The 22,044-nt window shown below is 35.2% G+C and overlaps 1 protein-coding gene across 2 annotated transcripts in view; it reads right to left on the bottom strand.

The window, feature by feature from the left end:
- Window positions 1-22,044, bottom strand: part of ANOS1 (anosmin 1) — a 236,766-nt gene that overhangs the window by 30,118 nt on the left and 184,604 nt on the right. For both annotated transcript variants that reach the window (XM_021006244.2, XM_021006243.2), the window contains exons 7-9: window positions 15,116-15,321; window positions 7,935-8,079; window positions 1,296-1,442 (exon numbers count right to left, since the gene is read on the bottom strand). In XM_021006244.2, the coding sequence (XP_020861903.1) occupies window positions 1,296-1,442; window positions 7,935-8,079; window positions 15,116-15,321 (498 nt within the window). The remainder of the gene's footprint in view (window positions 1-1,295; window positions 1,443-7,934; window positions 8,080-15,115; window positions 15,322-22,044) is intronic.

The following is a 22,044-nucleotide window of genomic DNA, read 5'->3' as shown; positions in this document are numbered from 1 at the left end:
AATAACTTAGGTGAAAGCTCAATTCTTAACCACCTTATTTCCTTTGGCTCCCTCAATTATGTCCCCTACTCAAGTTGCAGATTTTGTAAGATGTCTACCCCTATCAAAGCTTACCAGTTCTATGATTTATTAGATAACTAAATAAACTATAAAAACAAGGATCCAGGTTTTATGTCTTTGCAGTCCTCTTATATATAGCAACTGATTGATAATAATTATTGAATGATTTCTCTGAAGTAGTAATGCAGGTAATATATTATAACATATTTGCCTTTGAATATATTTACAAATTAAATTTTCCTTCTTATAAAGGCCTTACAAATGCCTTGGTCTAAGCCACTAAAGATACCACAATCCAAAGAGCATGATATGATAGTTTCTGTAAAGAGGAGAGGACATGAGTGAAACTTTTATTTCAAGCCAACATTCATCAAATTACACAACAAAAAGATGGCTTTTCATGGAACTTGACTGAGCACATAACACCAACTCAAGTCCAAGTTAATAATGTCAAGTCCACACAAGAGATACAACCAAAATTCATGGCATTCAAATAGTTCATCCATTCATATTGTGCATTCAATTCAATGCAATGAATAGTTATTGAGGTATTATTACTATGTGAAAAGCAATGTGCTATAACTAAGAAGAATTTTTTTTAAAGCACAGTGTTTCTCCTTGCAGACTTTATAATTTAACAGAGGAGAAAAGACAAGTAAACCAACATTTATGATCTATTGGTCTATAGCTACAGATACAGACATGAAAAAGAGAGATAGATGCTTTTAGAAAGTTATACAGTGCACTGGAAGTACAGATGAATACAGTTTGGAAGAGGTGTCCTGAAAATTTCATGAAGAATGTGGATATTAGAGTCGGCTTTGATGGGCAGGTAGAATTTTGTAAGATGGAGATTGTTGCAAGGGTGCTTATTCTAGTGGAAGTAACACCATGAGTGAGACAGAGTTGTGAAAGTAAAGGATGTTCTTGGAGAAAGGCATGTGGGGCATTGTGCCTACAGCACATATGAAGAAAAGCAGTGGACAATGATGCTGAAAATATAGATTAGAGCTAGACCTAAGAGGGAATTGAAGAGAAGGACTGAAAGATTGAATATTATCTTATAGCCTGTGGGAAGCAATAGAAATATTTAAGCAAAGAAAGGTTGAAATGTTAAGTTTTAGGAAGATAACTGTAGAATGAATTAGAGGTCAAAGAGGGGCTGGAATCAGGGATCCCATTTATGTCCTTTTTTGCAGTTGTTATTCTGGATTGTCAAGGAATATTTCACATACCTTCAGACTTTTTCCAATAGACTTTGACCTGAAGCATATTATCCTGGTAGAAAGGAGCTCCAATTTCCAGAAGGCGAGTGGGTCTCCTTCTTTGAAAAGGGGGAAGTATTTCAGTGACTCCTTTTCTAGTTTTCCCAAGTTGATCTTCTGTAATGAAACATACAAAGTACAGCATTCAAGTTTATTTAATTGAATATGTGTGTTTATGTACATACACTGACTATAACTGTATATAACTGTCTATAATAACTTCATGATTCAAATGAAACTGCTCTCACCAAAAATCTTTTAATTGCCAAATTTCATGCCTTTTAAAAAATACTAATCCTCTCTGCAGCCTGTTAATCACCCTTTTCACTGATATTCTCTGGTCTCTAGGTTTCTTCTGGTTTTCTTCCTACCTAACTGATGGCTCCTTCTCAGTTTTCTTCACTGGATCTTCATCCAGGTCACACTGGATAATCTTGAGTGACCCTCAGGGCTCTCTCCTATTCCTTCTTCTTTTCTATAACCTGGTGATGATATTTCACCTGGTGATTACAGCTCCCTTGGACTTTGTTATCATATCTATGCTAATTTTTTCTCTAATTGAATTATCTGGCCCTAACATCTCGGCTAAACTCCAGTCTTGCGTTAGACATCTCCAACTGGATATACTGTTGATATCTTAAACTCAACATTTCTAAACAGAACTAATGATTTTTCTTCCTAAACCTTCTCCCATTCCAAACTTCCTTATTACTGTTGAGGGCACACCACCATTCTCCCAGTCCAACAGGCTTGAAACCTATATCATCTCACTCTCTCTCACTACCCCTCCCATTTCCAACCTGTTGCCAAGCCCTGTTGATTTTTACCTTTGTAACATCTCTCAAAATACATTACTTTTTCTCCTCTGAAACTGCCACCACCCTGGAATAGGCCCTTAACTCTTCACACCTTCACTAATCTGCTGGATGATCCATCTAGCCCCCAATCTAGCTCCATCCTCCATTCTGCTGTCAAAGTGATTTTCCTAAAATACAGGTCCAACCATTCCCCACTAGAGGCCAATGACTCCTTATCATCTCCAGGATCAAATATTAAATCCTCTGGCATTCAAAGTCCTTCATAACCCAGACCTTCCTACCTTTTTCAGTTTTCTTAAGCCCTAGTCACTCCTATGTACTCTGCGATGAAGTGACACTTGCCTCCTTCTATTCCTTACACTAGACACTGCATCTCCTGACTCCAGGTATTTTCTTGGGCTAGAATCCATGTGTGGAATGGTCTCCCTCCTCTTCTCCACCTCCAGAATTCCCTGGCTTCCTTCAATACTACCTTCTGCAGGAAGCCATTCCCACTCCCTCTTAATTCCGGTGCTTTCCCTCTATTATTCTGTATAAAGCCTGTTTATACATAGTTGTCTGAATGTTTTCCCCCATTAGACTGTGAGAACCTTGACAACAGGGACTCTCTTTTGCCTTTCTTTGTATCCCTAGCACTTAGCTCAGTGTCTGGCACTGAGTAAGTACTTCATAAATGTTTATTGATTGGCATATGCATGTGAACACACACACACACACACACACACACACACACACACACACACACACATATATATATATACACACACATACATATTAATGAAGTATTACTCCTCTGACTTACCTACTTATTCATTTAAACACTCAGCTAGGCTGATGACATGATTCCTAGAGAATTTTTTTATATATAAATGTAGATCTACTCACATAATTTGTTTCAAAGCTTTGGGAGAGAATAAATAAAAATTGCTGTATAAGGTCCCTAAATGAATAGTTTGAATAAATTAACAATAGAAAAATAAATTATAGCAAAAATACTTATAAGCAAAAATTTTTATGAATTGGACACAAATACTTGTCATTTTGCCTACTTCATTGTAGGCACTGGCAAAATTTGCCAACTACACCCCCTCCCCAGGAAATTTTGTCTTCAAGTCTGTCAAAACAGTAGCACCAAATCTAAACTAAATCATCACCATTTCTAAATTGGCAGATGTCAGCTCCAATCATAATATTTAACCAATCTGTACGGTGTTCAAGCAAATGATTGACATTCCACATTTCAGTGGAAAGAAAAGTAGAAGTGTAACTGGTATTTATGTACACATCCAATCTCTTGAGAGGAAACATCAGATGGCATGAGAGGCAATGTGGATAGCATATTGGACTGGGAATTGGAATATCTGTAGTGCCAACTAGGATAGTAGCTAGGGCTAGTTACACATTTATTAATTGACTTTAACCTATATATTAATATATGTATATAGTATATGGGCATATATGTACATACATGTGTATATATGTCAATAACTGGTGACATGAAGTAATCCACTAGTGGCTAAATACAAGATGTTACTGTTATTATTTACTCCTTAATTTTGCTTTCAATCCAATTTTGACCCTGTTATCCATCGCTCTTTGTTAAAAAATACAGCTAAGGGTCAATTTTAAAATATCTCCACATGACCACTAATCTAGATATGAAAATAAGTGCAGAGAGGAAAGGCATTAATTGGAAACATTGTTCCTAACACTCTACAAGCATACACTGTAAACAAACAAAAAAAAGTAGATCCCTTTTCAAGATTCCTTTACATGATTTCTACCTCTATATCTCTCGACTCCATTCCTGAGGGAAAAAAAATTTTTAAATAGAATAATATTTATTTCTATCAAGCTTTACAGAGGGACAGATTCTGAAATAGTTTACAGGTTTTCTCAGTCACAAAATAGATTAAGAGTTTGAAGGGCTAGACTACCATGTATTCTGTTTCCAGAGGCCTAAATTTTTATTTCATTTTAAGGTGTGAAGGACTGAAAGGCTTTCATTCACTCTTATAATATAAGCTTGAAGAATATTCAGGATCCATGTGGTAACTATAAAATGTTATTTCTAAGTTCACCCACATTGAAGTCTGTCAACCTTGGAAGCACTGCTCTTGGAATTAAAATAAACAAATAAATATTTTTTTTAAAAAGGCAAATTACTGCTCTGTATAAGATACATTTCTCCCTTACTTTGAAGGGTACTTTTTACAAGCTCCCATGAAAAGAAAGCTTAATTTGTGTAGAGGTATTTATCATTAAAATACAGTTGCCTCCAGCCTTGGAAGTAATATAACTCAAAAAGTAATTCATATTGTGGCATTTAATACTCTTCTTCCCTATAAAATATAATTTCCCTTGCTTACACTATAAAGTTGTAATTATTCTTTTGTTTTAGTAGTTCTGTGATGAAATATGTCATGTTCTTATAAAAGCAGCATTCTATATTTATGCAAGTATATAAAAAGCGTTCACATATAAAATATCAGTAAACAGAAAGCTGTATTCTATACAGTACTTAGCAAAACCAATCTCTTTTTTTTATAGTATTTACCTGGTGAGAAGCAGACAACACATGTAACAGCATCTGCTTTGCACCATTTCCCATTTTTTCGTAGATTTCCTAAACCTTTCATTATCTAACTGCAAAAGCTTAACAAGAATGACAGAATCATTGGGTTGGAAGGAGCTTTTCATAGGTCAGTAATCTCATGGCTACCCCACCCCAGCAAAATCAAAAGCTATCCTGTTTAAACACAAACATCCATTCATACACACACACACACACACACACACACACACACACATCTGAATGCCCGAAAGTTTGAAATTAGTACTTTATTAATGATGTCATAACCTGGGTTGACTTCCCCCTAATATATAAATATATACAAAAGGCATTCCTGTCATATGTTAATAAAAATAGAATTATTTCCTTAGCATTATTGACTTATGTTAACTTTTATCTACTGATACTTTCATTATACTGTTCCTTAAAGAGGTGAGTACAGAGAAAAAAAATATGTTCTTATCCTTTATATGCGTAGGGAGTGGGGAATGGATTTATTTAATGTAGGCTTCTGTTGGTCTCAGAATATTTTTTTCTTTTTTAATCTCCATTATGTCTAAAGAAAACATCTTCTTTAATCAGAGTTTCTAACTATCCTACTGTCTTCAAATATGTATCAAGTGGAAAAGCATTCAGGCTGGCTTTGCTTATTGTCAGGGGACATGGAGAAACATTTGGGTTTAACAAAAAAGCATCTTCCTGTTACAACAATTCCAAAATGGAATGGCTTTCCCCATAAGACAGGAAGTTTCCTGTCACCAGAGGTCTTCAAGCAGATATGAGATCATCAAATGGCAAGAGAGTTACATAAGGACTGTATGCCCCAGCCAGCTCTTCTAAATACCTTTCAGAAAAGGGGATCGATAACAAAGGCCAGCCTTATAAAGTCAAGGAAGTAATTTGTCCAAAACTGTTTCTCCCACTAACATATCATGGTGTCAGTATCTTCCTCCCTGGCTTGAAATTCCCATGAGTGAAGTCATCTTTCCATGATAGATAACAGAATAGAAGCACTGACTCCAGAAGACCATTATTAATAAATTCCTAGAAAGCAGGATCCTGCGCATGATAGTTCCCAGCATAGATCAGAGAGTGGAGAGAGTGATGGAGAGGCCGGAAGGACTCTTTTGAACCTTGCCCCAGATATTTCTTGGCTGTGTGACTCAGTGACTACAGAGAGAACATCTCTCAGGTGCTCAGTTTTCTCTTCTATAACTGAAGTTAATAGCACCTCCCTGCTACATGGATCAAAAAGAACAAAGCCCTATAAAACTTCCAGCTGTATAATAATCCTCTTACTCTATTGCTCAATAAACTCCAGTAGCTCCCTATTGCCTCCAGGCCTAAATACAAAATACTCTATTTGGCATTTGAAATTCTTCATAATCTAGCCTTCTTCTATCTGTCCAGTATTCTTATACCTTATTTCCCTACACAAACTGTAATTCAGTGACACTGGCCTCCTGGCAGTCCCACAAATAAGACTTCCATCTCTTGACTCCAGGCATTTTTGCTTATTTTCCTCCATGCTTGGAAAGCTCTCCCTTCTCACCTCTGACTATTGATTTTCCTGGCTTCCTTTAAGTTTCTATTAAAATCCAATCTTCGGTATGAAGTCTTTACCAACTACTCTTAATTCTAGTGTCTTCCCTCTACTATTTCCTATTTATCCTTTATGTAGCTTGCTTTGGGTATATTTGTTTGTAACTTGTCTCCCCTATTAGATGGTGAGCACCTTGAGGACAGAGACTATCTTTTGCCTCTTTTTTTGCCAGCACTAAGCACAGTGTCTGGTACCTAGGCACTTAATTTATTAATAATTACATTTCATTCTCTTGGCTGCTGGGTGGGAAGTAGCGGATAGGTAAGAAAGAACGAGTTAGGTGAAATGAGCTAAAGCATGTATATAGGGTGGGTGGTTGTTGTTGCTGTTCTTATGCCCTTCTCCTACCATTTCTTAGGGAAGTAGGGGAAGGGTTCAGACTTAGAGAAAGATAAGGTCATCCCCAATCTCCTTTCCCAGTCCCAGACAATGGCCTGTCTCTATCAACCCATTTCAAGAGAAAGCTATGAAAATGGGAAAGGAAAAATACTAAGAGAAAGAAAGGCAAGAGGGAAACAGGAGAGTGAAGGGAGAAAGAAAAGAAGAGTGTAGAACACGATGGAAAGGGAGATCATAATGCCATAGGAAGGCAGAAAAATGAAACTACAAGGGGTCTCAGTCCATTTGTTGCCAGTCACTTAAAGGTTCAAACTCTCAGACCTGATAAAGACAGTACAGGACCCAATATCTAAGAGCCTTGGTTATAGCAATGTTTACAGGTCAATGCCCTCAGCCATCATTCTAGGAAGTAAACTTTTGCAAGTGCTTATAGCTATAGCTGCTAAAGAAACAGAAAATTCTTGCCACCAAAGTCCAAGGCACTGTCAAATGGCTCAACATCCAAAATTGATATGATTTTATCAGTGAGAGTGGCATCAAAAAAGAGGCATTAACAACTGTGTTGCCCTGAGGACCCTAAGGACTATGTGACCTTTGTATGTGATTTATGGTTAAAATATTCCTTAAGTTAGGTTCTCCCTTTAAAACATGAGTTTCTTAAGAGAAGGGACTGTCTTAATTTCTATTTACATCCCCAGTGTTTTGTGCAGTGCTTTACATATTGAATAAATACTTATTTATCCATTTATTCAATCATTTACCAGTTTTCTATTACTCAATAAGCTTTTATTTATACTTCTGGCTACTTACATTAAAATCATTTCCAGTTCCTTATCCAGACCCAGATTAATGGACTCCCCTAACCCCAAGAATCTATTTCTTTGGAAGTGACGATCTAAACAGAATACCTTGCACATGACCTTTTAAAATTTGCCCAATGTATCTAGAACCACTTGGGAAGTCACATGGAGGTGATATTTATTATCCACTTGAGAATAATATAAAGAATGGTATCACTTTATTTCCAAAATGGATGTGGCATAATGATTAGTACCTCTTATTTTTCTGAAATGGGACCTTAAAAATTCACAATTTAATCTACTTTGTATGCAACATTTAAAGTGCACTGGTGATATATTTCTGTTGATATTTGCTCTTAAGAATACAATTCCAAAGCTTTTCCTGTTTTTACACTTCAAATTCATTTTATTTCCTGTTATCTTTATAATTTATTTTAAAGATTTCATTTTGTCCTAGGGAAAATATGAAATACTTACTATTACTTATTGCTTGTGCGGCAGTGAAGTAAAAAGACACTTTAGCACTTTTTAGGCGTACTTGTCCCCAGTAAGTTATGGCCTGTATTTCCACCATATAGTTGTTATTTGGCTGAAGACTCTCCAGGATCACATAATTTTGAGACTATAATTGAAAAGAACAGAAGTAAACACAATTGAAGCATTAGAAAGATTCTAATTTCCATTGAATAGAGGTCTACCAATTTTAGAATGTTACTTTTAGGAAACAGATAAATCATTTCACTAGTGATTATAACACCTCAATGTGACCTTTAGTTTTAATGTGTCTTAAATTCCATTTCTTTTTTTTAAAGACACTAAATATAGGAGTAAAGCAAAAATCAAAAGACAAAACATGAACTTCTTTAAATTATGCTTAGGTTGTTAACAAATAAATTCAATTAATAAAATATAAATATTTTTTAATCTGTGAAATTCTCAAGTATTATTGCCATAAACCTATGCTTCAATAAATATAACTATATGAACCCAATCTTTCCTTAATTATTCAGGATATTGAAATAATCAAAGTCAGCTCAAAATGAATATGAACATTACGATTCTATAATGTTCTTATTAGAAGGTTTAGATTGTAAATAATTCTGCTACCCACTGATTTGATCTTTGTAAGTTTTTCTTCTTGTAACTTGACTCAAATTCAAATTTGACAAATTATGTGAAAGCTAAGCACTGTGGTTATACAAACAATAACCTCTGTCCACAAGGAGCTTAGGTACTCTTGATCTAATACAATATGCAAACAGAAAAATACATTTTCAAAAATTTGAAAAGAGGTAGAGAGTACTAATGCCTAAAGAGATCAAACAATATTTCCCAGAAAAGATGGTTTCTGAGTTGAGCACAGAAAATAGGAAGAATAGTATAGACTGTACTTTCAATTTCAATTACATATGGAACTTCCAAACGATGGAACTCAATTGAGGTAGGCTGGAACCACTTCTGCAAAGAGTCTTAGAGAATTGCCTAGGCTACTAAAGAATATCCCCTGATGATGCAGCTAGTATGTGTCAGAGAAAGGAAAAAGAAGGAATACAAAGGCAAAGACAGAAAGGAAAAGAATTCTGAACATAACACATGACTTATGAGAATTCACAGACACAGAACGGCAAGTACAGAGAAAAATTAATAGTACAATTTGTCTGGAATAGAGAGTACATCAAGAGGGGAATTTAAAGTAAGGCAAACATGGTGAGTGAGTGGGCAGCCTTAAAGGCCAGTTCAAGGAGTTTGTATGTTATCTTACAGCCAATAAGGGAAACCACTGGAGGTTTTTGAAGAAGGAAGAGACATTGTCAGATCTGTGTTTAGCAAGATTATTTTAGTGGTTGTATGGAGATATCTAGAGAAGAAAGAGGCAAGGAGACTAATTAGAAGGACATTAAAATAGATGATAAGTGAATATATAGGTTTTTGGTAGTATGAGTCAAGAAAAAGAAAAAAAATGTAAGAAATGTTGTGGATATAGAATGTATAAGACTTGACAACATGTTAGATATAGGGTGGGGGGGAGGGAGAAAGAAATAAACATAAACCTCAGTGACTGGATGATTGTGCCCTCATCAGAAACAGGGTGGTGTCATCATATGTAGCAGTAAGAAGTGATGAGTTCTGTGTTATATATTTTGAATTTGAAGTGCTATTGAGATGGAAATATATAGGAAGTATGTGAGAATTTGGAATAAAAGATAAGGAGAGAAATTAAAGCTGGATATATAGAGAGAGCTGGGAATAATCTGAGTATAGGTGACATTGAAATAATTGAAACAGATGAGAATACCTCCCAAACCTCTGTAAAATGGAGACATAGGGGGAAAACATACTAATTTTTTAGAATTGAAACAATGAAAAAAATTCTGATTAATCTTGACCTGACTAACCATTGGTTATTGGTTATTTAACTATTGTGGTTGAATTAACCAGAACATCCCAATCCTTTGTTTATCTGTTTTATTGAGGTTTTGGGTTTAAGTCCTGTCAAGTAATATAAATTATATGTGATGCTACCAACAAGAAATTCCACCTTTTTAAGTTGTAAATTATGGGGGCTTGGATTTTTTGTTTTGTTTTATTTTGCTTTTTGGTCCATATGCTTTGCCTGCTAGAGTCTGAATTCTTTTGCTTATATCAAGGATGAATAAAAGCAGATGAGATGTTCTGGTCAATTGCCTTTTCAATAAGCTAAAAGTTAAGTAGAAATTGTATATTGCTTCAGTTTTTAAAAGTATAGGGTTTTTGTTAAAAAAAAAAAGCAACAACAATAACACTTCAGCACTTCACTTTAAGAAGAAACAAACAGTATCCAGGAAAATAAACATTTTTTTTCAGATCCTAGGGTATGAGGCCAAATTTTAAAAATACTATAAATCACACATCTTGTCTCAGGAGAGACAGGATTTAGAGCTGGAAAGCACCAAAAAGATCATCTAATCAACTCCCTCATTTTGCCCAAAGGCTGAATGAGATTAAGTGACTTGACCAAGGTCATTTAGGTAATAAATAGCAGAGCTGAGATTTGAACTTAGGTCTCTGCCTCCAGATTCTATTTCCTTTTACTTAATTTCTAAAAAAAGACTCACCCTACCCCACCCCCCTGCACTAGCTCTTATTTTCTCCAACATAAATAAAGTGAAAGATGTTGATTCCAGATATAACAGGGTTTCTTCATGGGAAAGAGAGCTAGTTGATACAGCAAATTCATGCTGGACAGGGTTCAGGAAGACCTAAGTTCCAGTCTAGTCTGACACTTACTAGCTGTGTGACCATGGGAAAGTCACAACCCATGTGCCTCTATATGCTCATCTGTTAACTGGGGATAATAATAGTACCTACCTCCCACAGATAAAGTGAGAATAACATAAGCTATTTGCAAAATTCATCACAAACTTTATAGCATTTTATGAATACTAGTTACTAATATTATTATTATTATTATTATTCACACAAGCTAAACTGTATAGTGAGACAAACATTAAACTTGGAGTCACTGACCTGGATAAGTCTGTTACTAATTTTATGACCCTGGGTAAGTCATTTAAATCTCTTTTAACCTTGGTTTCTTCATCTGAAAGGTTGGAGTAATTACATTTAAACTAACTATACCCACAGGATTCTTATACTTACAAAATTTTGTAAACTTTAATGGGCTATGAAAATGGAAGCAATTATTTCCAAATACTCTTACGAAAGAGAGCCTAATACTACCTGGCTTCAATTGCAGGAACAAAAGAACATATACAGAAAGACAAATAAGCATCTACTAATAAATTATGTCATTATACACCTAGGTAGATATACAATAATTTTGTGTGTGTGTGTGTGTGTGTGCGTGAACAGACTCTTAATATAGTCAGAATTCTGAAGAGATTGTCTCTCAAACATTGACTCCCAAGGTAAGAGAATGTCATATAAAAGCTGAGAATTTACCCTGGCCAATTCTCTACACTATTTATGCCTAAGAAAAAAATGCTTTGATAAGAGCCTTTACATTTTTACTTAAAGTAGTAAAGAATTTCTTGAGTAAACAATTTCTTGAGAATTTCAGTACATCCTTTAAGAAGGTAAAAGTGACTGAGACTCTACAACACGAAGATTGGGAAAAGATCTAAAACAACACATTTGTGGTAACCTAGGAAAAGTTTTTTAAAAATGTGTTCTCTATGTGCCTACAACTCAAATTGCCAAATCTCTACTGCCCAGGAAAAGACATTTGCCTTTAAATCTTTGGCTTGGAAAATGGAGAGTGCCCAGGATAGAGAACTAGAAACAATATGCATCAGAAACCTTGAGAGGTCCTCTATTTTCCAGTTGAAAGGATATGAGACAATCATTGTGCTATTGGAAGGCAGAACAGCTAACTGCCCAGATCCAGGACTACTTGTTGGCTTCTTCAAGGCATCAAATGCACCCTGGAGAGTAGCCAGCATTGAAAAAGTCCAGCCCAATGGTTGTTAGTACATTGGTACCTCCAGAACATACCACCCTCACCTCTCCAAACCCCAAAGGGCTTGCAGAGCCACAAACCATTGTGTGAGCTGAGTTAAGGAGCCAATTGCTTTGATTTGAAAAGGAGATTGTAATGCCTTTTACATGGGAAAAAGGAGAGGATCAAATATATGTCCATGATGAGAGGTCAACCATCCTAAGGAAAAGATCTTCAAGTCATGATCTAAGAGATATCATGCATAAGTTTGCATAAATTTGAGACTAGGTATGACATCACACTTACAGGGAGCATTACTACTGATTCTCCTATTAAAGGAAATGTGAAGAATCTATGGTAATGCTCTCTCAGAATGCACCAGCAGACCCTACCCAGTGTCTGGTAAGGTACCTGAGCATAACAGACACTTAATAAATGTTTGTTGACTTGTTGACTTGACCTGGTCTATACTCTAAGAATATTTATGCTGTGTTTAATCAAGCCAGAGTTCGTAGAATAACAAAATTCACAACTAAGTAAAAGGCAAGAAAGGGAGTTGCTAGCAATGAACCAAAGCCAGGGATCTTAGCAGGCAGTAACAGAGAAGATGACAAAGGATAATAATAGATGATGATGTGATGATGGCTCATCTCAAACAATTTCTCTGCTAAAGGCATCATCCTTTTTCTTGGCATATTGGTATCAGGTAGCTTTGAGCTTTTACTATAACAAATGCAAAATCACACTATAAAAGAAATATCTCTTATGGAGAACTCTCTGGCATTTAAAATTTTCTATTTCCAAAAGTAAGATGGAAAAAAGTATTTTTATTAAGTGCTCTGTGTATTATACTTTAGGGAGTGATCTACTTTGCCTATCCCTAAGCTTTGTCTTATTTTATGAATCACCAGTCTAAAGGAAGACAATTGGATCATTTAAATTTACATTTTCCTTCTTATTCAAATGATCACACTTTAAAATTTTCAACTAAGTCGCGTCTTCAATATTCCTGATATTTAAGTAAATGAAAGAAACTAGAACCTATTCTGCTTCTGCCTTGACACTGATGGATTATTGATCAGAACAAGATTTTTTCATTTTCTGTTTCATTTGAGAATGCTACCATTTTCTACAACTTCCATTCTTTTAAATAGAGAAAGCACAGAGAATTATAAATTCCTAAAAATCTCTTTAGAATTCAATTAATCTTGATAAGGAGGATCATATAAGCTATACAGAAAGCAATATAGTAGATGAATATGGAAATATATTTTCATAAGGCAATCAAAATAAAACCACGTAACACAGGACTCAGATAACCCTAGTATCATAATCCATAGGAAGAGGGACTAGATATGTGACTTCAATGATGTAGGGAATTCCCAGATGAGTAAATTCCCTCTACCTTTAGAGACCTACCTAGGGAACTAAGAGGTTAAATGAGTTGCCTAGGGACACACAGCCAATATATGTTGGAAGCAGGAATTGAAACAAGCACTTTTTGACTATTGAGGTCAGTTCTATACACACCATAACAAGTTGGCTCTCCCAATTATGCATACCACCACAAAAGTAATCACACCAGGCATAATTTTTTTCAATTAATTTTTTTTTGTTTAATCTCAATTTCATTTCATATTATACATTGTTGTAGTTCAGTCATTTCAGTCATGTCTGATTCTTCATGACCCCATTTGATACAGATACTGGAGTGGTTTGTGATTTTCTTCTCTAGCTCATTTTATGTAAAAATAAGAAACTGAGTGGAAGGGGGTAAAGTGGCTCACTCAAGGTCACACAGCCAGTCAGGTTCTGAAGGCAGATTTGAACTTGAGAAGATAAGTCTTGTTGACACCAGCCCCAGGCACTCTATTTACTGTAAAAAATCACTACCTATAAAATGCTTTTCATATTTTAATACTGAAAAAGATCTCTGATCCCTGATCAGTGTAAATTACATCTCCCTGACATTGAAGATAGTTTTATGAATTGTTGTGGCCAAATACTAAAACAATCACACGGTGACCAACCTCCTGATGATGAGTGTCTCAGTCTGACAGAGGTTTTTTCTTCAGATAACAGGTGAAGAATACTGTCACCAATTCCCTATTCAATTTGATGGGCCTACCCAGAACTTAAGCTCTACTGGTATACCCTTCAAGACTTGAGGATCCTCTTGACACCATGATGGGACATCAGAAAAGCTCTTTAGAAGAAGGTACTTTTCATGCTGTCACAATACTGCAAAATTAAAATATTACGAACTAAAGGAAAATTGAATAAACCACATCAGTTGTTTTATATCAGCTACTGCACATGGCCCAGGATGTTCAATGTTATTGAAATCTCATTTCAGCAAAATATATCAAAAGAAATTTTGTTTTCTTCTGGGCAACAAACTATCCTAAATAACTGTGGTAGATGGGCAGATGGGGGGGGGAGAGAGAGAGAGAGAGAGAGAGAGAGAGAGAGAGAGAGAGAGAGAGGGAAATTCCCCAGGTTTGTTTTCTAGTCTATTGAGTTTTCAAGGAACTGGATTACAGATGTAAATATCATGACATACAAACAAAATGCAAGTTTCTTCCTCCATTTACAGGAACCCTAAAAGCTAAAGCCCCACATCTGTAGATAAACAACTCTGGGTTATAGCCTTTTCAATTTCTAAACATCTGTGATAGAGATAATTGAAATTGTTCCTTCCATTTCTGTGAACTGTGACTGTCACTTGGGCATGAGCTGAACAAGGAATTGAACTCTATTTTTCCTTCTAAAATCAAGATACAAAATTACCAAAATGTTCCCTATCCTTCAATCTCTCTCTCTCCATATATATATATATGTATATATATATATATATGTGTGTGTGTGTGTGTGTGTGTGTGTGTGTGTGTGTGTGTGTGTGTGTATATACACATATATATAGTATGTGTATATATGTACATATATATGTACGTATATATACACATACATATAGTATATGTGTATATATATATGTATATGTATGTATATACTTCCATATATTTGTGTTTATGTGTGTGTGTATGTGTGTGTGTGTGTGTGTGTGTGTGTGTGTGTATGCACACACACACACACACACACACACATAATTACTTTCATCATTTCTGTCTCTAACCTCAGTGGAACCTTACTTCTTAGATCTATTACACTCTCTTTCCAGCACACCCAGAACATTAACCCCTCTTTCTAATTTATACCTTACCCCATCAGTTGTCTTTCTTCTCTTCTTTTTAGATGGCACAATTGACTTGCTGCTGACTGTCCAACTCCAAAAGACTTTGTAGTGATGCACAGGAATGTCAGGTTCTTCTGGCACATCCCAAATAATCCTTACAGCCACACTTCCATCACTGTTAGTAGTGGAGTTGGCAATTCTGAGATTAGCTGGAGCCGGTGGAGCAGATGGATCTGAAGCCCCAGATAAAAAGCAAAAATATTACTCAACAATGAGGATTCTAGGTCTAGCTATTGGGCATAATGATAAATATTAGATTACAGGAAAATCATAACTACTTTGATGCAATAAAGCCTACAAATGAGCACCAAGATTTCCTTCGGATGTAGTATATTTGTTTATGTATGGTGTAGCACACACTGTACAATTATGACCTTCCCAAAGGAACAGTGAGTCACAAGATAGTGATCCTAATTTGAAGGCTGCAATGAATCTTCCAGTTACTTAACAGCCACTGTAACACACTCAGTTACAGCTGTAACATTTCATATGCCACAATATCGTTCATCTGGAATAGATTCTCCTACCTTTGAAAACAATGTGGGTTGAGGGCAAGCAAAGAAATTTGACTCATTCAAGTAATTGCCTTCTTTTTAATGACATTACAACATTTAATCCATGTATTCTGATAAAAAAAAAAACCCATATAGTGTGACAAGTAAAACCAAACTGCATCATTCTGTATCCATGCTACAAACTGGATGACTTATGTACAACATTCATTTTTGCAATTTTAACTTTTCTGCTCACTCTCAGAGACCAAAGCTTTCTCGACTGTCAAGCAACAGATTAGATTCTGAAATTATGATGCTACAAATCTTCTAAAAAGAAACCACTCTGAAGTCGACTAAAAAAGTATTAAACTAGAGAAACTTTACTGCATTGTCTGCAGTAAGAATTAATGTTTTTCACAGCAAATGGATTTTTGCAGATGGACTTTCTATAAAAGTCAGAGTTACAGGAAAACAATATCATCACCTCTAATGTTACAATGCTGTGTATTTTAGAGAGATGCTAACCTGCAATTACCAGGAACTACTATCATCCTGATACAAATGAGAAAAAAAAAATCTCAGAAAAGGTTTTAAAAATCTCTCAGGATTGGTCTGGGATTATTTGAGTAATAATGAAAGAATTAAGAAAAAAACTCATTTTTTAGAAATTTTAAAAATCCATTTTTAAAAAGCTCATTTTTAAGAATTACAGCTTACTTTTTTTAAGAATCTAGGGAATTAAACAGATAGTAGTTGATTTTACACACAAACACACACACATATATACATGTGTGCGTGTTTGTGTGTCTGTGTGTATAGGCAGCGAGGTGTTACAATGGATAGAGTGCCATGCCTAGAGTCAAGAAGACCTGAGTTCAAATCCAGCCTCACTTACTAGCTTTGTGATCCTGGGCAGATGGGAGGGGGGAGAGAGAGAGAGAGAGAGTTTCAGTCATGTCTGAGTCTTCATGACCCCATTTGAGGGTTTCTTGATAAAGATACTGGAGTGGTTTGTCATTTTCTTCTCTAGCTTATTTTATGTAAAAATAAGAAACTGAGTGGAAGGGGGTAAAGTGACTCACTCAAGGTCACACAGCCAGTCAGGTTCCGAAGGCAGATTTGAACTTGAGAAGATAAGTCTTGTTGACACCAGCCCCAGGCACTCTATTTACTGTAAAAATCACTACCTATAAAATGCTTTTGCCTCAGTTTCCTTATTTGTAAAATGAACTAGAGAAGGAAATGGCAAACCACTCCAGTATCTTCACCAAGGAAACCACAAATGGAATCACAAAGAGTCAGACACAACTGAAATAACTGAACAACTATACATATACAAACACACATATATTTCAAATATATAAAGCTTGACTTCATCCTATAACCTATAGTTCATAGGTTTAAATGGCACAAATTGGTTTCCATCATTGTAAGAGTAAAAAAAATTTTTTTTTGTTGTCCATAAGTTTCGAAGGATCCCCCTCCCCCCACGCAGGTTCAGGGTAGTTTGCAACTTGAAAACCTGCAAAGGGGGATGTGTATCAATCACACATATTTGAACAGGCTTTTCCTAAATGTATATTGTTTCAACTAAGTTGATATGGTTTAAGCTTGGTAGACATTACTTGTTAATTTTTTGTTGGTAGGGGAGAGGGTAGGGGAGAGATGAGAACAGCAGTGAGAGAGATCATATTATTATGCTATTATACCATGAAATTATGAAAGAAAATAATGTGTCAGGTTAACTCTAGTTTGAAATAGTGAAGGAAAAAAAAACCCTCCCTTCCTCTGTTGTAGGAATCAAACACTAACAAAATATAAATAATGTGATGGTCTGAGAGCAAATCTATTTTGTATTCAAGTTGTGAATGTTATGTATTCATCCAGGGAAATGTAAGCTGCTTGAAGGTGGGGGCAATTCTGTTTTTGTATGATTTCCAGCACTGAGCACAGTGCAAACCATAGTAGGTACTTAATAAACGTGTGTTGAATTGAATCTAACTAAACTTGCCAGAAAACCCATACTCTCACCCAGGATAAAAGCTAGAAGTGTTTAAAATGCTTTTTACCAGTCATTTTCTTCATGATAAATATGAAAGTTAATAATATGAAAATATGCTGTTAAATGAATTTCATTTGCACTCTAAATTCATTCAGTAACCTCAAATTAAATGACTCCTCTAATGCAAATCCACTGATTATAGCAATCAATTAACTATGATCATAGTTATCCAGGACAAGCTTACTTAAATATTTACAGATATAAAACAACTTACACTAGCAGTAATGTTTTAAAATTAGAAATTAATAATAGCTATTTTTTTTTATCTTTATATTCTAGCCCATTTTGGTTACAGGAAACCAAATATACCATTTATACAAATTTCAAGGTGTTTCTCCTTAGAAATGTTACACTTATTAATAAATAGGGAATTTCTAGCTCGTATTTCCCCCTAACAAACTGAAAACTCTATGGAGGCAGGGACCAAGCTATAAATGAACTCCAAGTATATGATCAAGGTTGAAGTGGCCCCTGCTCAAAATAGAACCAGGAAAACCAATCATCAAATTTTCAACATGAGCACTTGTACATTGGAAATTAGCAAATGCTAACAAACCAGGCTTTTATTTACTGGGTTTTTTTTATTGTCTAGATTCTAGACTTAAGAAAGTAATGGAGAAAATGTAAATAATGTACATTAAACTTAAAAGTATATCATGTGGACATATTTTTTCCTTGGAAAGCTGGTTTTTAGACATTTACCAGAATACTCCTGGTATTCCCAACATTTCATACAGTGTTCTCCACATGAGGTGCTTCATAAATGAGTATTGAACTGATGAGTGAATAATTGCTGTAGAAAAATGAGAATAAAAAAGAATATGGAGAAAATAATCCAGTTTATCTCCATGTACTCCCATCTGCAGGGAGTGACAAGCCCAAACAGTCTAAAATTGATATGGTTTCTTATTAATTTTGAATTCAAATGTCTCTCTTAATAACCAGTCTGCAAAAAACTTGACTCTCCTTGGAATGGAACATAGCTATATAAAATAGATATTTCTTATAGTATTATAAAATAAAATATACTTATAATTTTATATAATAAAAGTAGTTTCTATACAGAGAATCATAGAATTTAGTAAGGAGTTGACAGGTCATCTAATCCAATCTCCTCACTCAATGGACAAGGAAAGTGAGTCATAGAAATGTTAGACCAAGAATGATCAGGTAGCAATTGGCAAATCCTGGCCTATGATGCAAGTCTCTTGATTCTCCAATTATCGATCTCCTGTACCAACAGTTCTCAAACATTTTGGTTTCATCACTCATTTATACTATTAAAAATTATTGAGGACCTCAGAGGGATTTTGTTTATGTGGGTCACAGTGATCTATACTTACCACATTAAAAACCAAAAAGCTTTAGTGTAATTAAGAAAATAGTTTTGATATTGTAGAACTCATGAAAGGATCTCAAAGATTCCCAGAGCTCCCTGGATCACATTTTCAGAACCTACATCAATCTGTTTTTCAAAGATGTTTAAAAACATCTACAGCAACAGATTGTAGAAAGCAAGACCTCTTTACAACATAAAATATATTGTTGATAACCTGAGAAATTTAAGGAAATAAATCCATTCTAACATAAGATCACATTCTCATGTCTGTCTTCTCATGAGTACCACAGGAAATACATGTTGCATGTATAGGTTACTATACAAACCTCCTTCAGCCTTTTATAGTGATCTTGCCATGCTAAGAGTCATGCATAGCTTCTATCAGTAGTCTAAGACAGAACCTTTCAATTATTTGGATTTAAGACTTCTTGACTTAATAGTTTGTTGTCAGTAACCATATGAAATGTTGCTCATTTGTGGCATATTGGGAGATGTTTAAAAATTTATTGGGCAATGTGACCAATAAAATTACTCATCACCATTTAAAAAATACAGGGCAATAAAAATAAAGCTCAGATCATTGAAGAGAAAGGGCAGGAGTTGGGGTAGGGAAGAGGGGCAACTCCTCACACTACATATTGTGTGGAAGGATTCACAGTGTTTACTGGCAGAACTATCTGTTAAATCTAGAAACCCATATTCATAACATCAGAGGAAAACCAAATAGAGTTTTAAAAGGGCTATAAAGGTAGAAACATCTAGGATAAATAATTACATCATACCGTTCTCTGATTTATGATGATGAGCAAAATTTCTTACCAAATAAATTACATTGAGCCTTTAAAGAAAAACATGGAATATCTGTAGCATAGTCACATATCTCAAAAGAAATGACAATATGCTTTTTTGTGAAATATCAGCCTAAATATAAATACAACACTTGTTTTAGCTCTAATTCCAAAATCATTTTTCTATTTTATTGACTAAAAGATCTTGATTTTTTTTCCAAAAGAATCGTTTGGCATTATCTGTGACTGCTAAAACATGTAACTCTTTGAAAAGCTGCATTGCAGACAAGTTTCCAGCCATTAAATAGTTTCAAGGCAAATGTAGAAGGCTGAGTTCTGCCCATTTGAAATGGTACACATAAACCAGCTGTGCAACTGTATAAAAAACTCATGGGTCCCTTAGGAGCCACAGAGAGAACTTTATGACTGCAAGTGGGTGTCTGTTCTAGTTTTACTAACACTCAGTAATGTATGCATGAAATCACATCCAGTATGGTACTTATGTTCTGGGAAAACAATGTCGTCTGCTTCCTTTTCCTTGGTAATTTATACCCTATATACACTAGTAACTTCATCCTGAAAAGAAAAACCCATACAAGAAATATTGATTTTTAGGTGATCCCTTTTACTTGGAGTAAAATAACTAGATGCTATTAGAATGGTTCAGAAGAGTTGATCTATGCACTAACAAAGTTAATGACGTTAGTTCAAAACAACAACAACAATAACAAATCTCTTTACAAAACTAAAATGTTATTGTCTGACTGGCTAAATACTGGCTAAATTCCGTAGGAAAATGTGCATTTTTAGCTGCTGTACTAAAAGTTGGCTTGACTGCTTTTGGAAATTTGCAAGCAAAGAGTGGATAATGTGAACTGGTATCCACCTCAGAAAATAAGTAATAGGCTTCTTCTATCTTTTACTAACATCCTTCACAATCTAGGAGTAAGCCTAGCTGAAGTATCTTCCTTACTTCTCCACTTTAACAAGTATAAATGACATTATGCTATATGTCACCTCTTTATACAACAAACTACCTGGGCTCCCTATTACCTCTAGCATAGGAGTTCTTAACCATATCTGTGTCTTGGACCATTTTGGCAGTCAGGTGAAGAGCATGCGCCCCTTCTTAGAATAATATTTTAAATATATAAAATGAAATATATAGGATTACATTGAAAAATGGTTATATTGGAATACAATTATCAAAATATAACCAAGAAATAAAACAAAAACCAAGTTCACTGACCCCAGATTAAGAATCTGTGCTCTAGAATGAATTAAAAATAAATTTCCCTCTTTGCCATTTAAAGCTCCTCACGACGGCCCCTTTTTACTTTCATAGTCTTCTTCCACTTGATTCCGTTCCACTTATACTATGATTCAGGCTGGCCTATTTGCTATTCCTCACACATGACATTTCATATCCATATACATGCTTTTGCTTAGGTTGTCCACTATGTTTATAATTCTCTCCCTCCTCACCTCTACTTCTTAGTTTCTATGGCTTCCTTTGAGAGTTAGCCTACCTTCTACAGGGTTCTTTCTTAGTCTCCCCTACTGCTTCTCTATGACATTGCCTTCCATCTATACATGTTTCCCATTATTTAGGTGCTGTGTCCTCCTATTAGAATGCAAGTGCCCTGAGAGCAGGAAAAGTATTTTTATCTTTCTTTGCAGCTTAGTATAGTTCTAGGCACATAGTAAAAGCTTAATAAATGCTTGTTGACTAACTCAAATAAACATATCTTTTTCCAAGTTTCTCATAGAACTGACCTCTTTGAATAAGTAGTTTTCCATATGAGTTAAGAAAAACTGAGCATTGGTTCCCAAAGAATATAGACAGTGAAGAATCTAAAACATTTGTTTTAGAAAATGCCCTGCCTGAGAATTTACAAAGACAATCAAGTTGGGCCCAAAGGCAGTGCTATATCTACTCCCCGCCCAAAAAAAAACATGACATGAAAAACAGATGGTGCTAAAATTGGATGGTACTTGAGGTAAAAGGAAAGTAAATGTGATGTCCTTCTGTGCCAGCATGCAAATGATTTCAGGGGCAGGGTTTCCCAAGTAAATAATGGCCATTTCTATTCCTTGCCATTACCATACTCAATTTCAATTCAACAAACATTTCTTAAATGATGCATGGGCAATGCACACTGTGTCAGGCTCTAGAAATGAAAAGTAGTATAGGTCTTATTACCAAGGAAGTC

Source organism: Phascolarctos cinereus, unplaced genomic scaffold (assembly GCF_003287225.1).
Source record: "Phascolarctos cinereus isolate Bilbo 61053 unplaced genomic scaffold, phaCin_HiC Scaffold_726;HRSCAF=1367, whole genome shotgun sequence".
Taxonomy (NCBI): domain Eukaryota; kingdom Metazoa; phylum Chordata; class Mammalia; order Diprotodontia; family Phascolarctidae; genus Phascolarctos; species Phascolarctos cinereus.
This window is presented reverse-complemented; position numbering and strand designations above follow the sequence as displayed.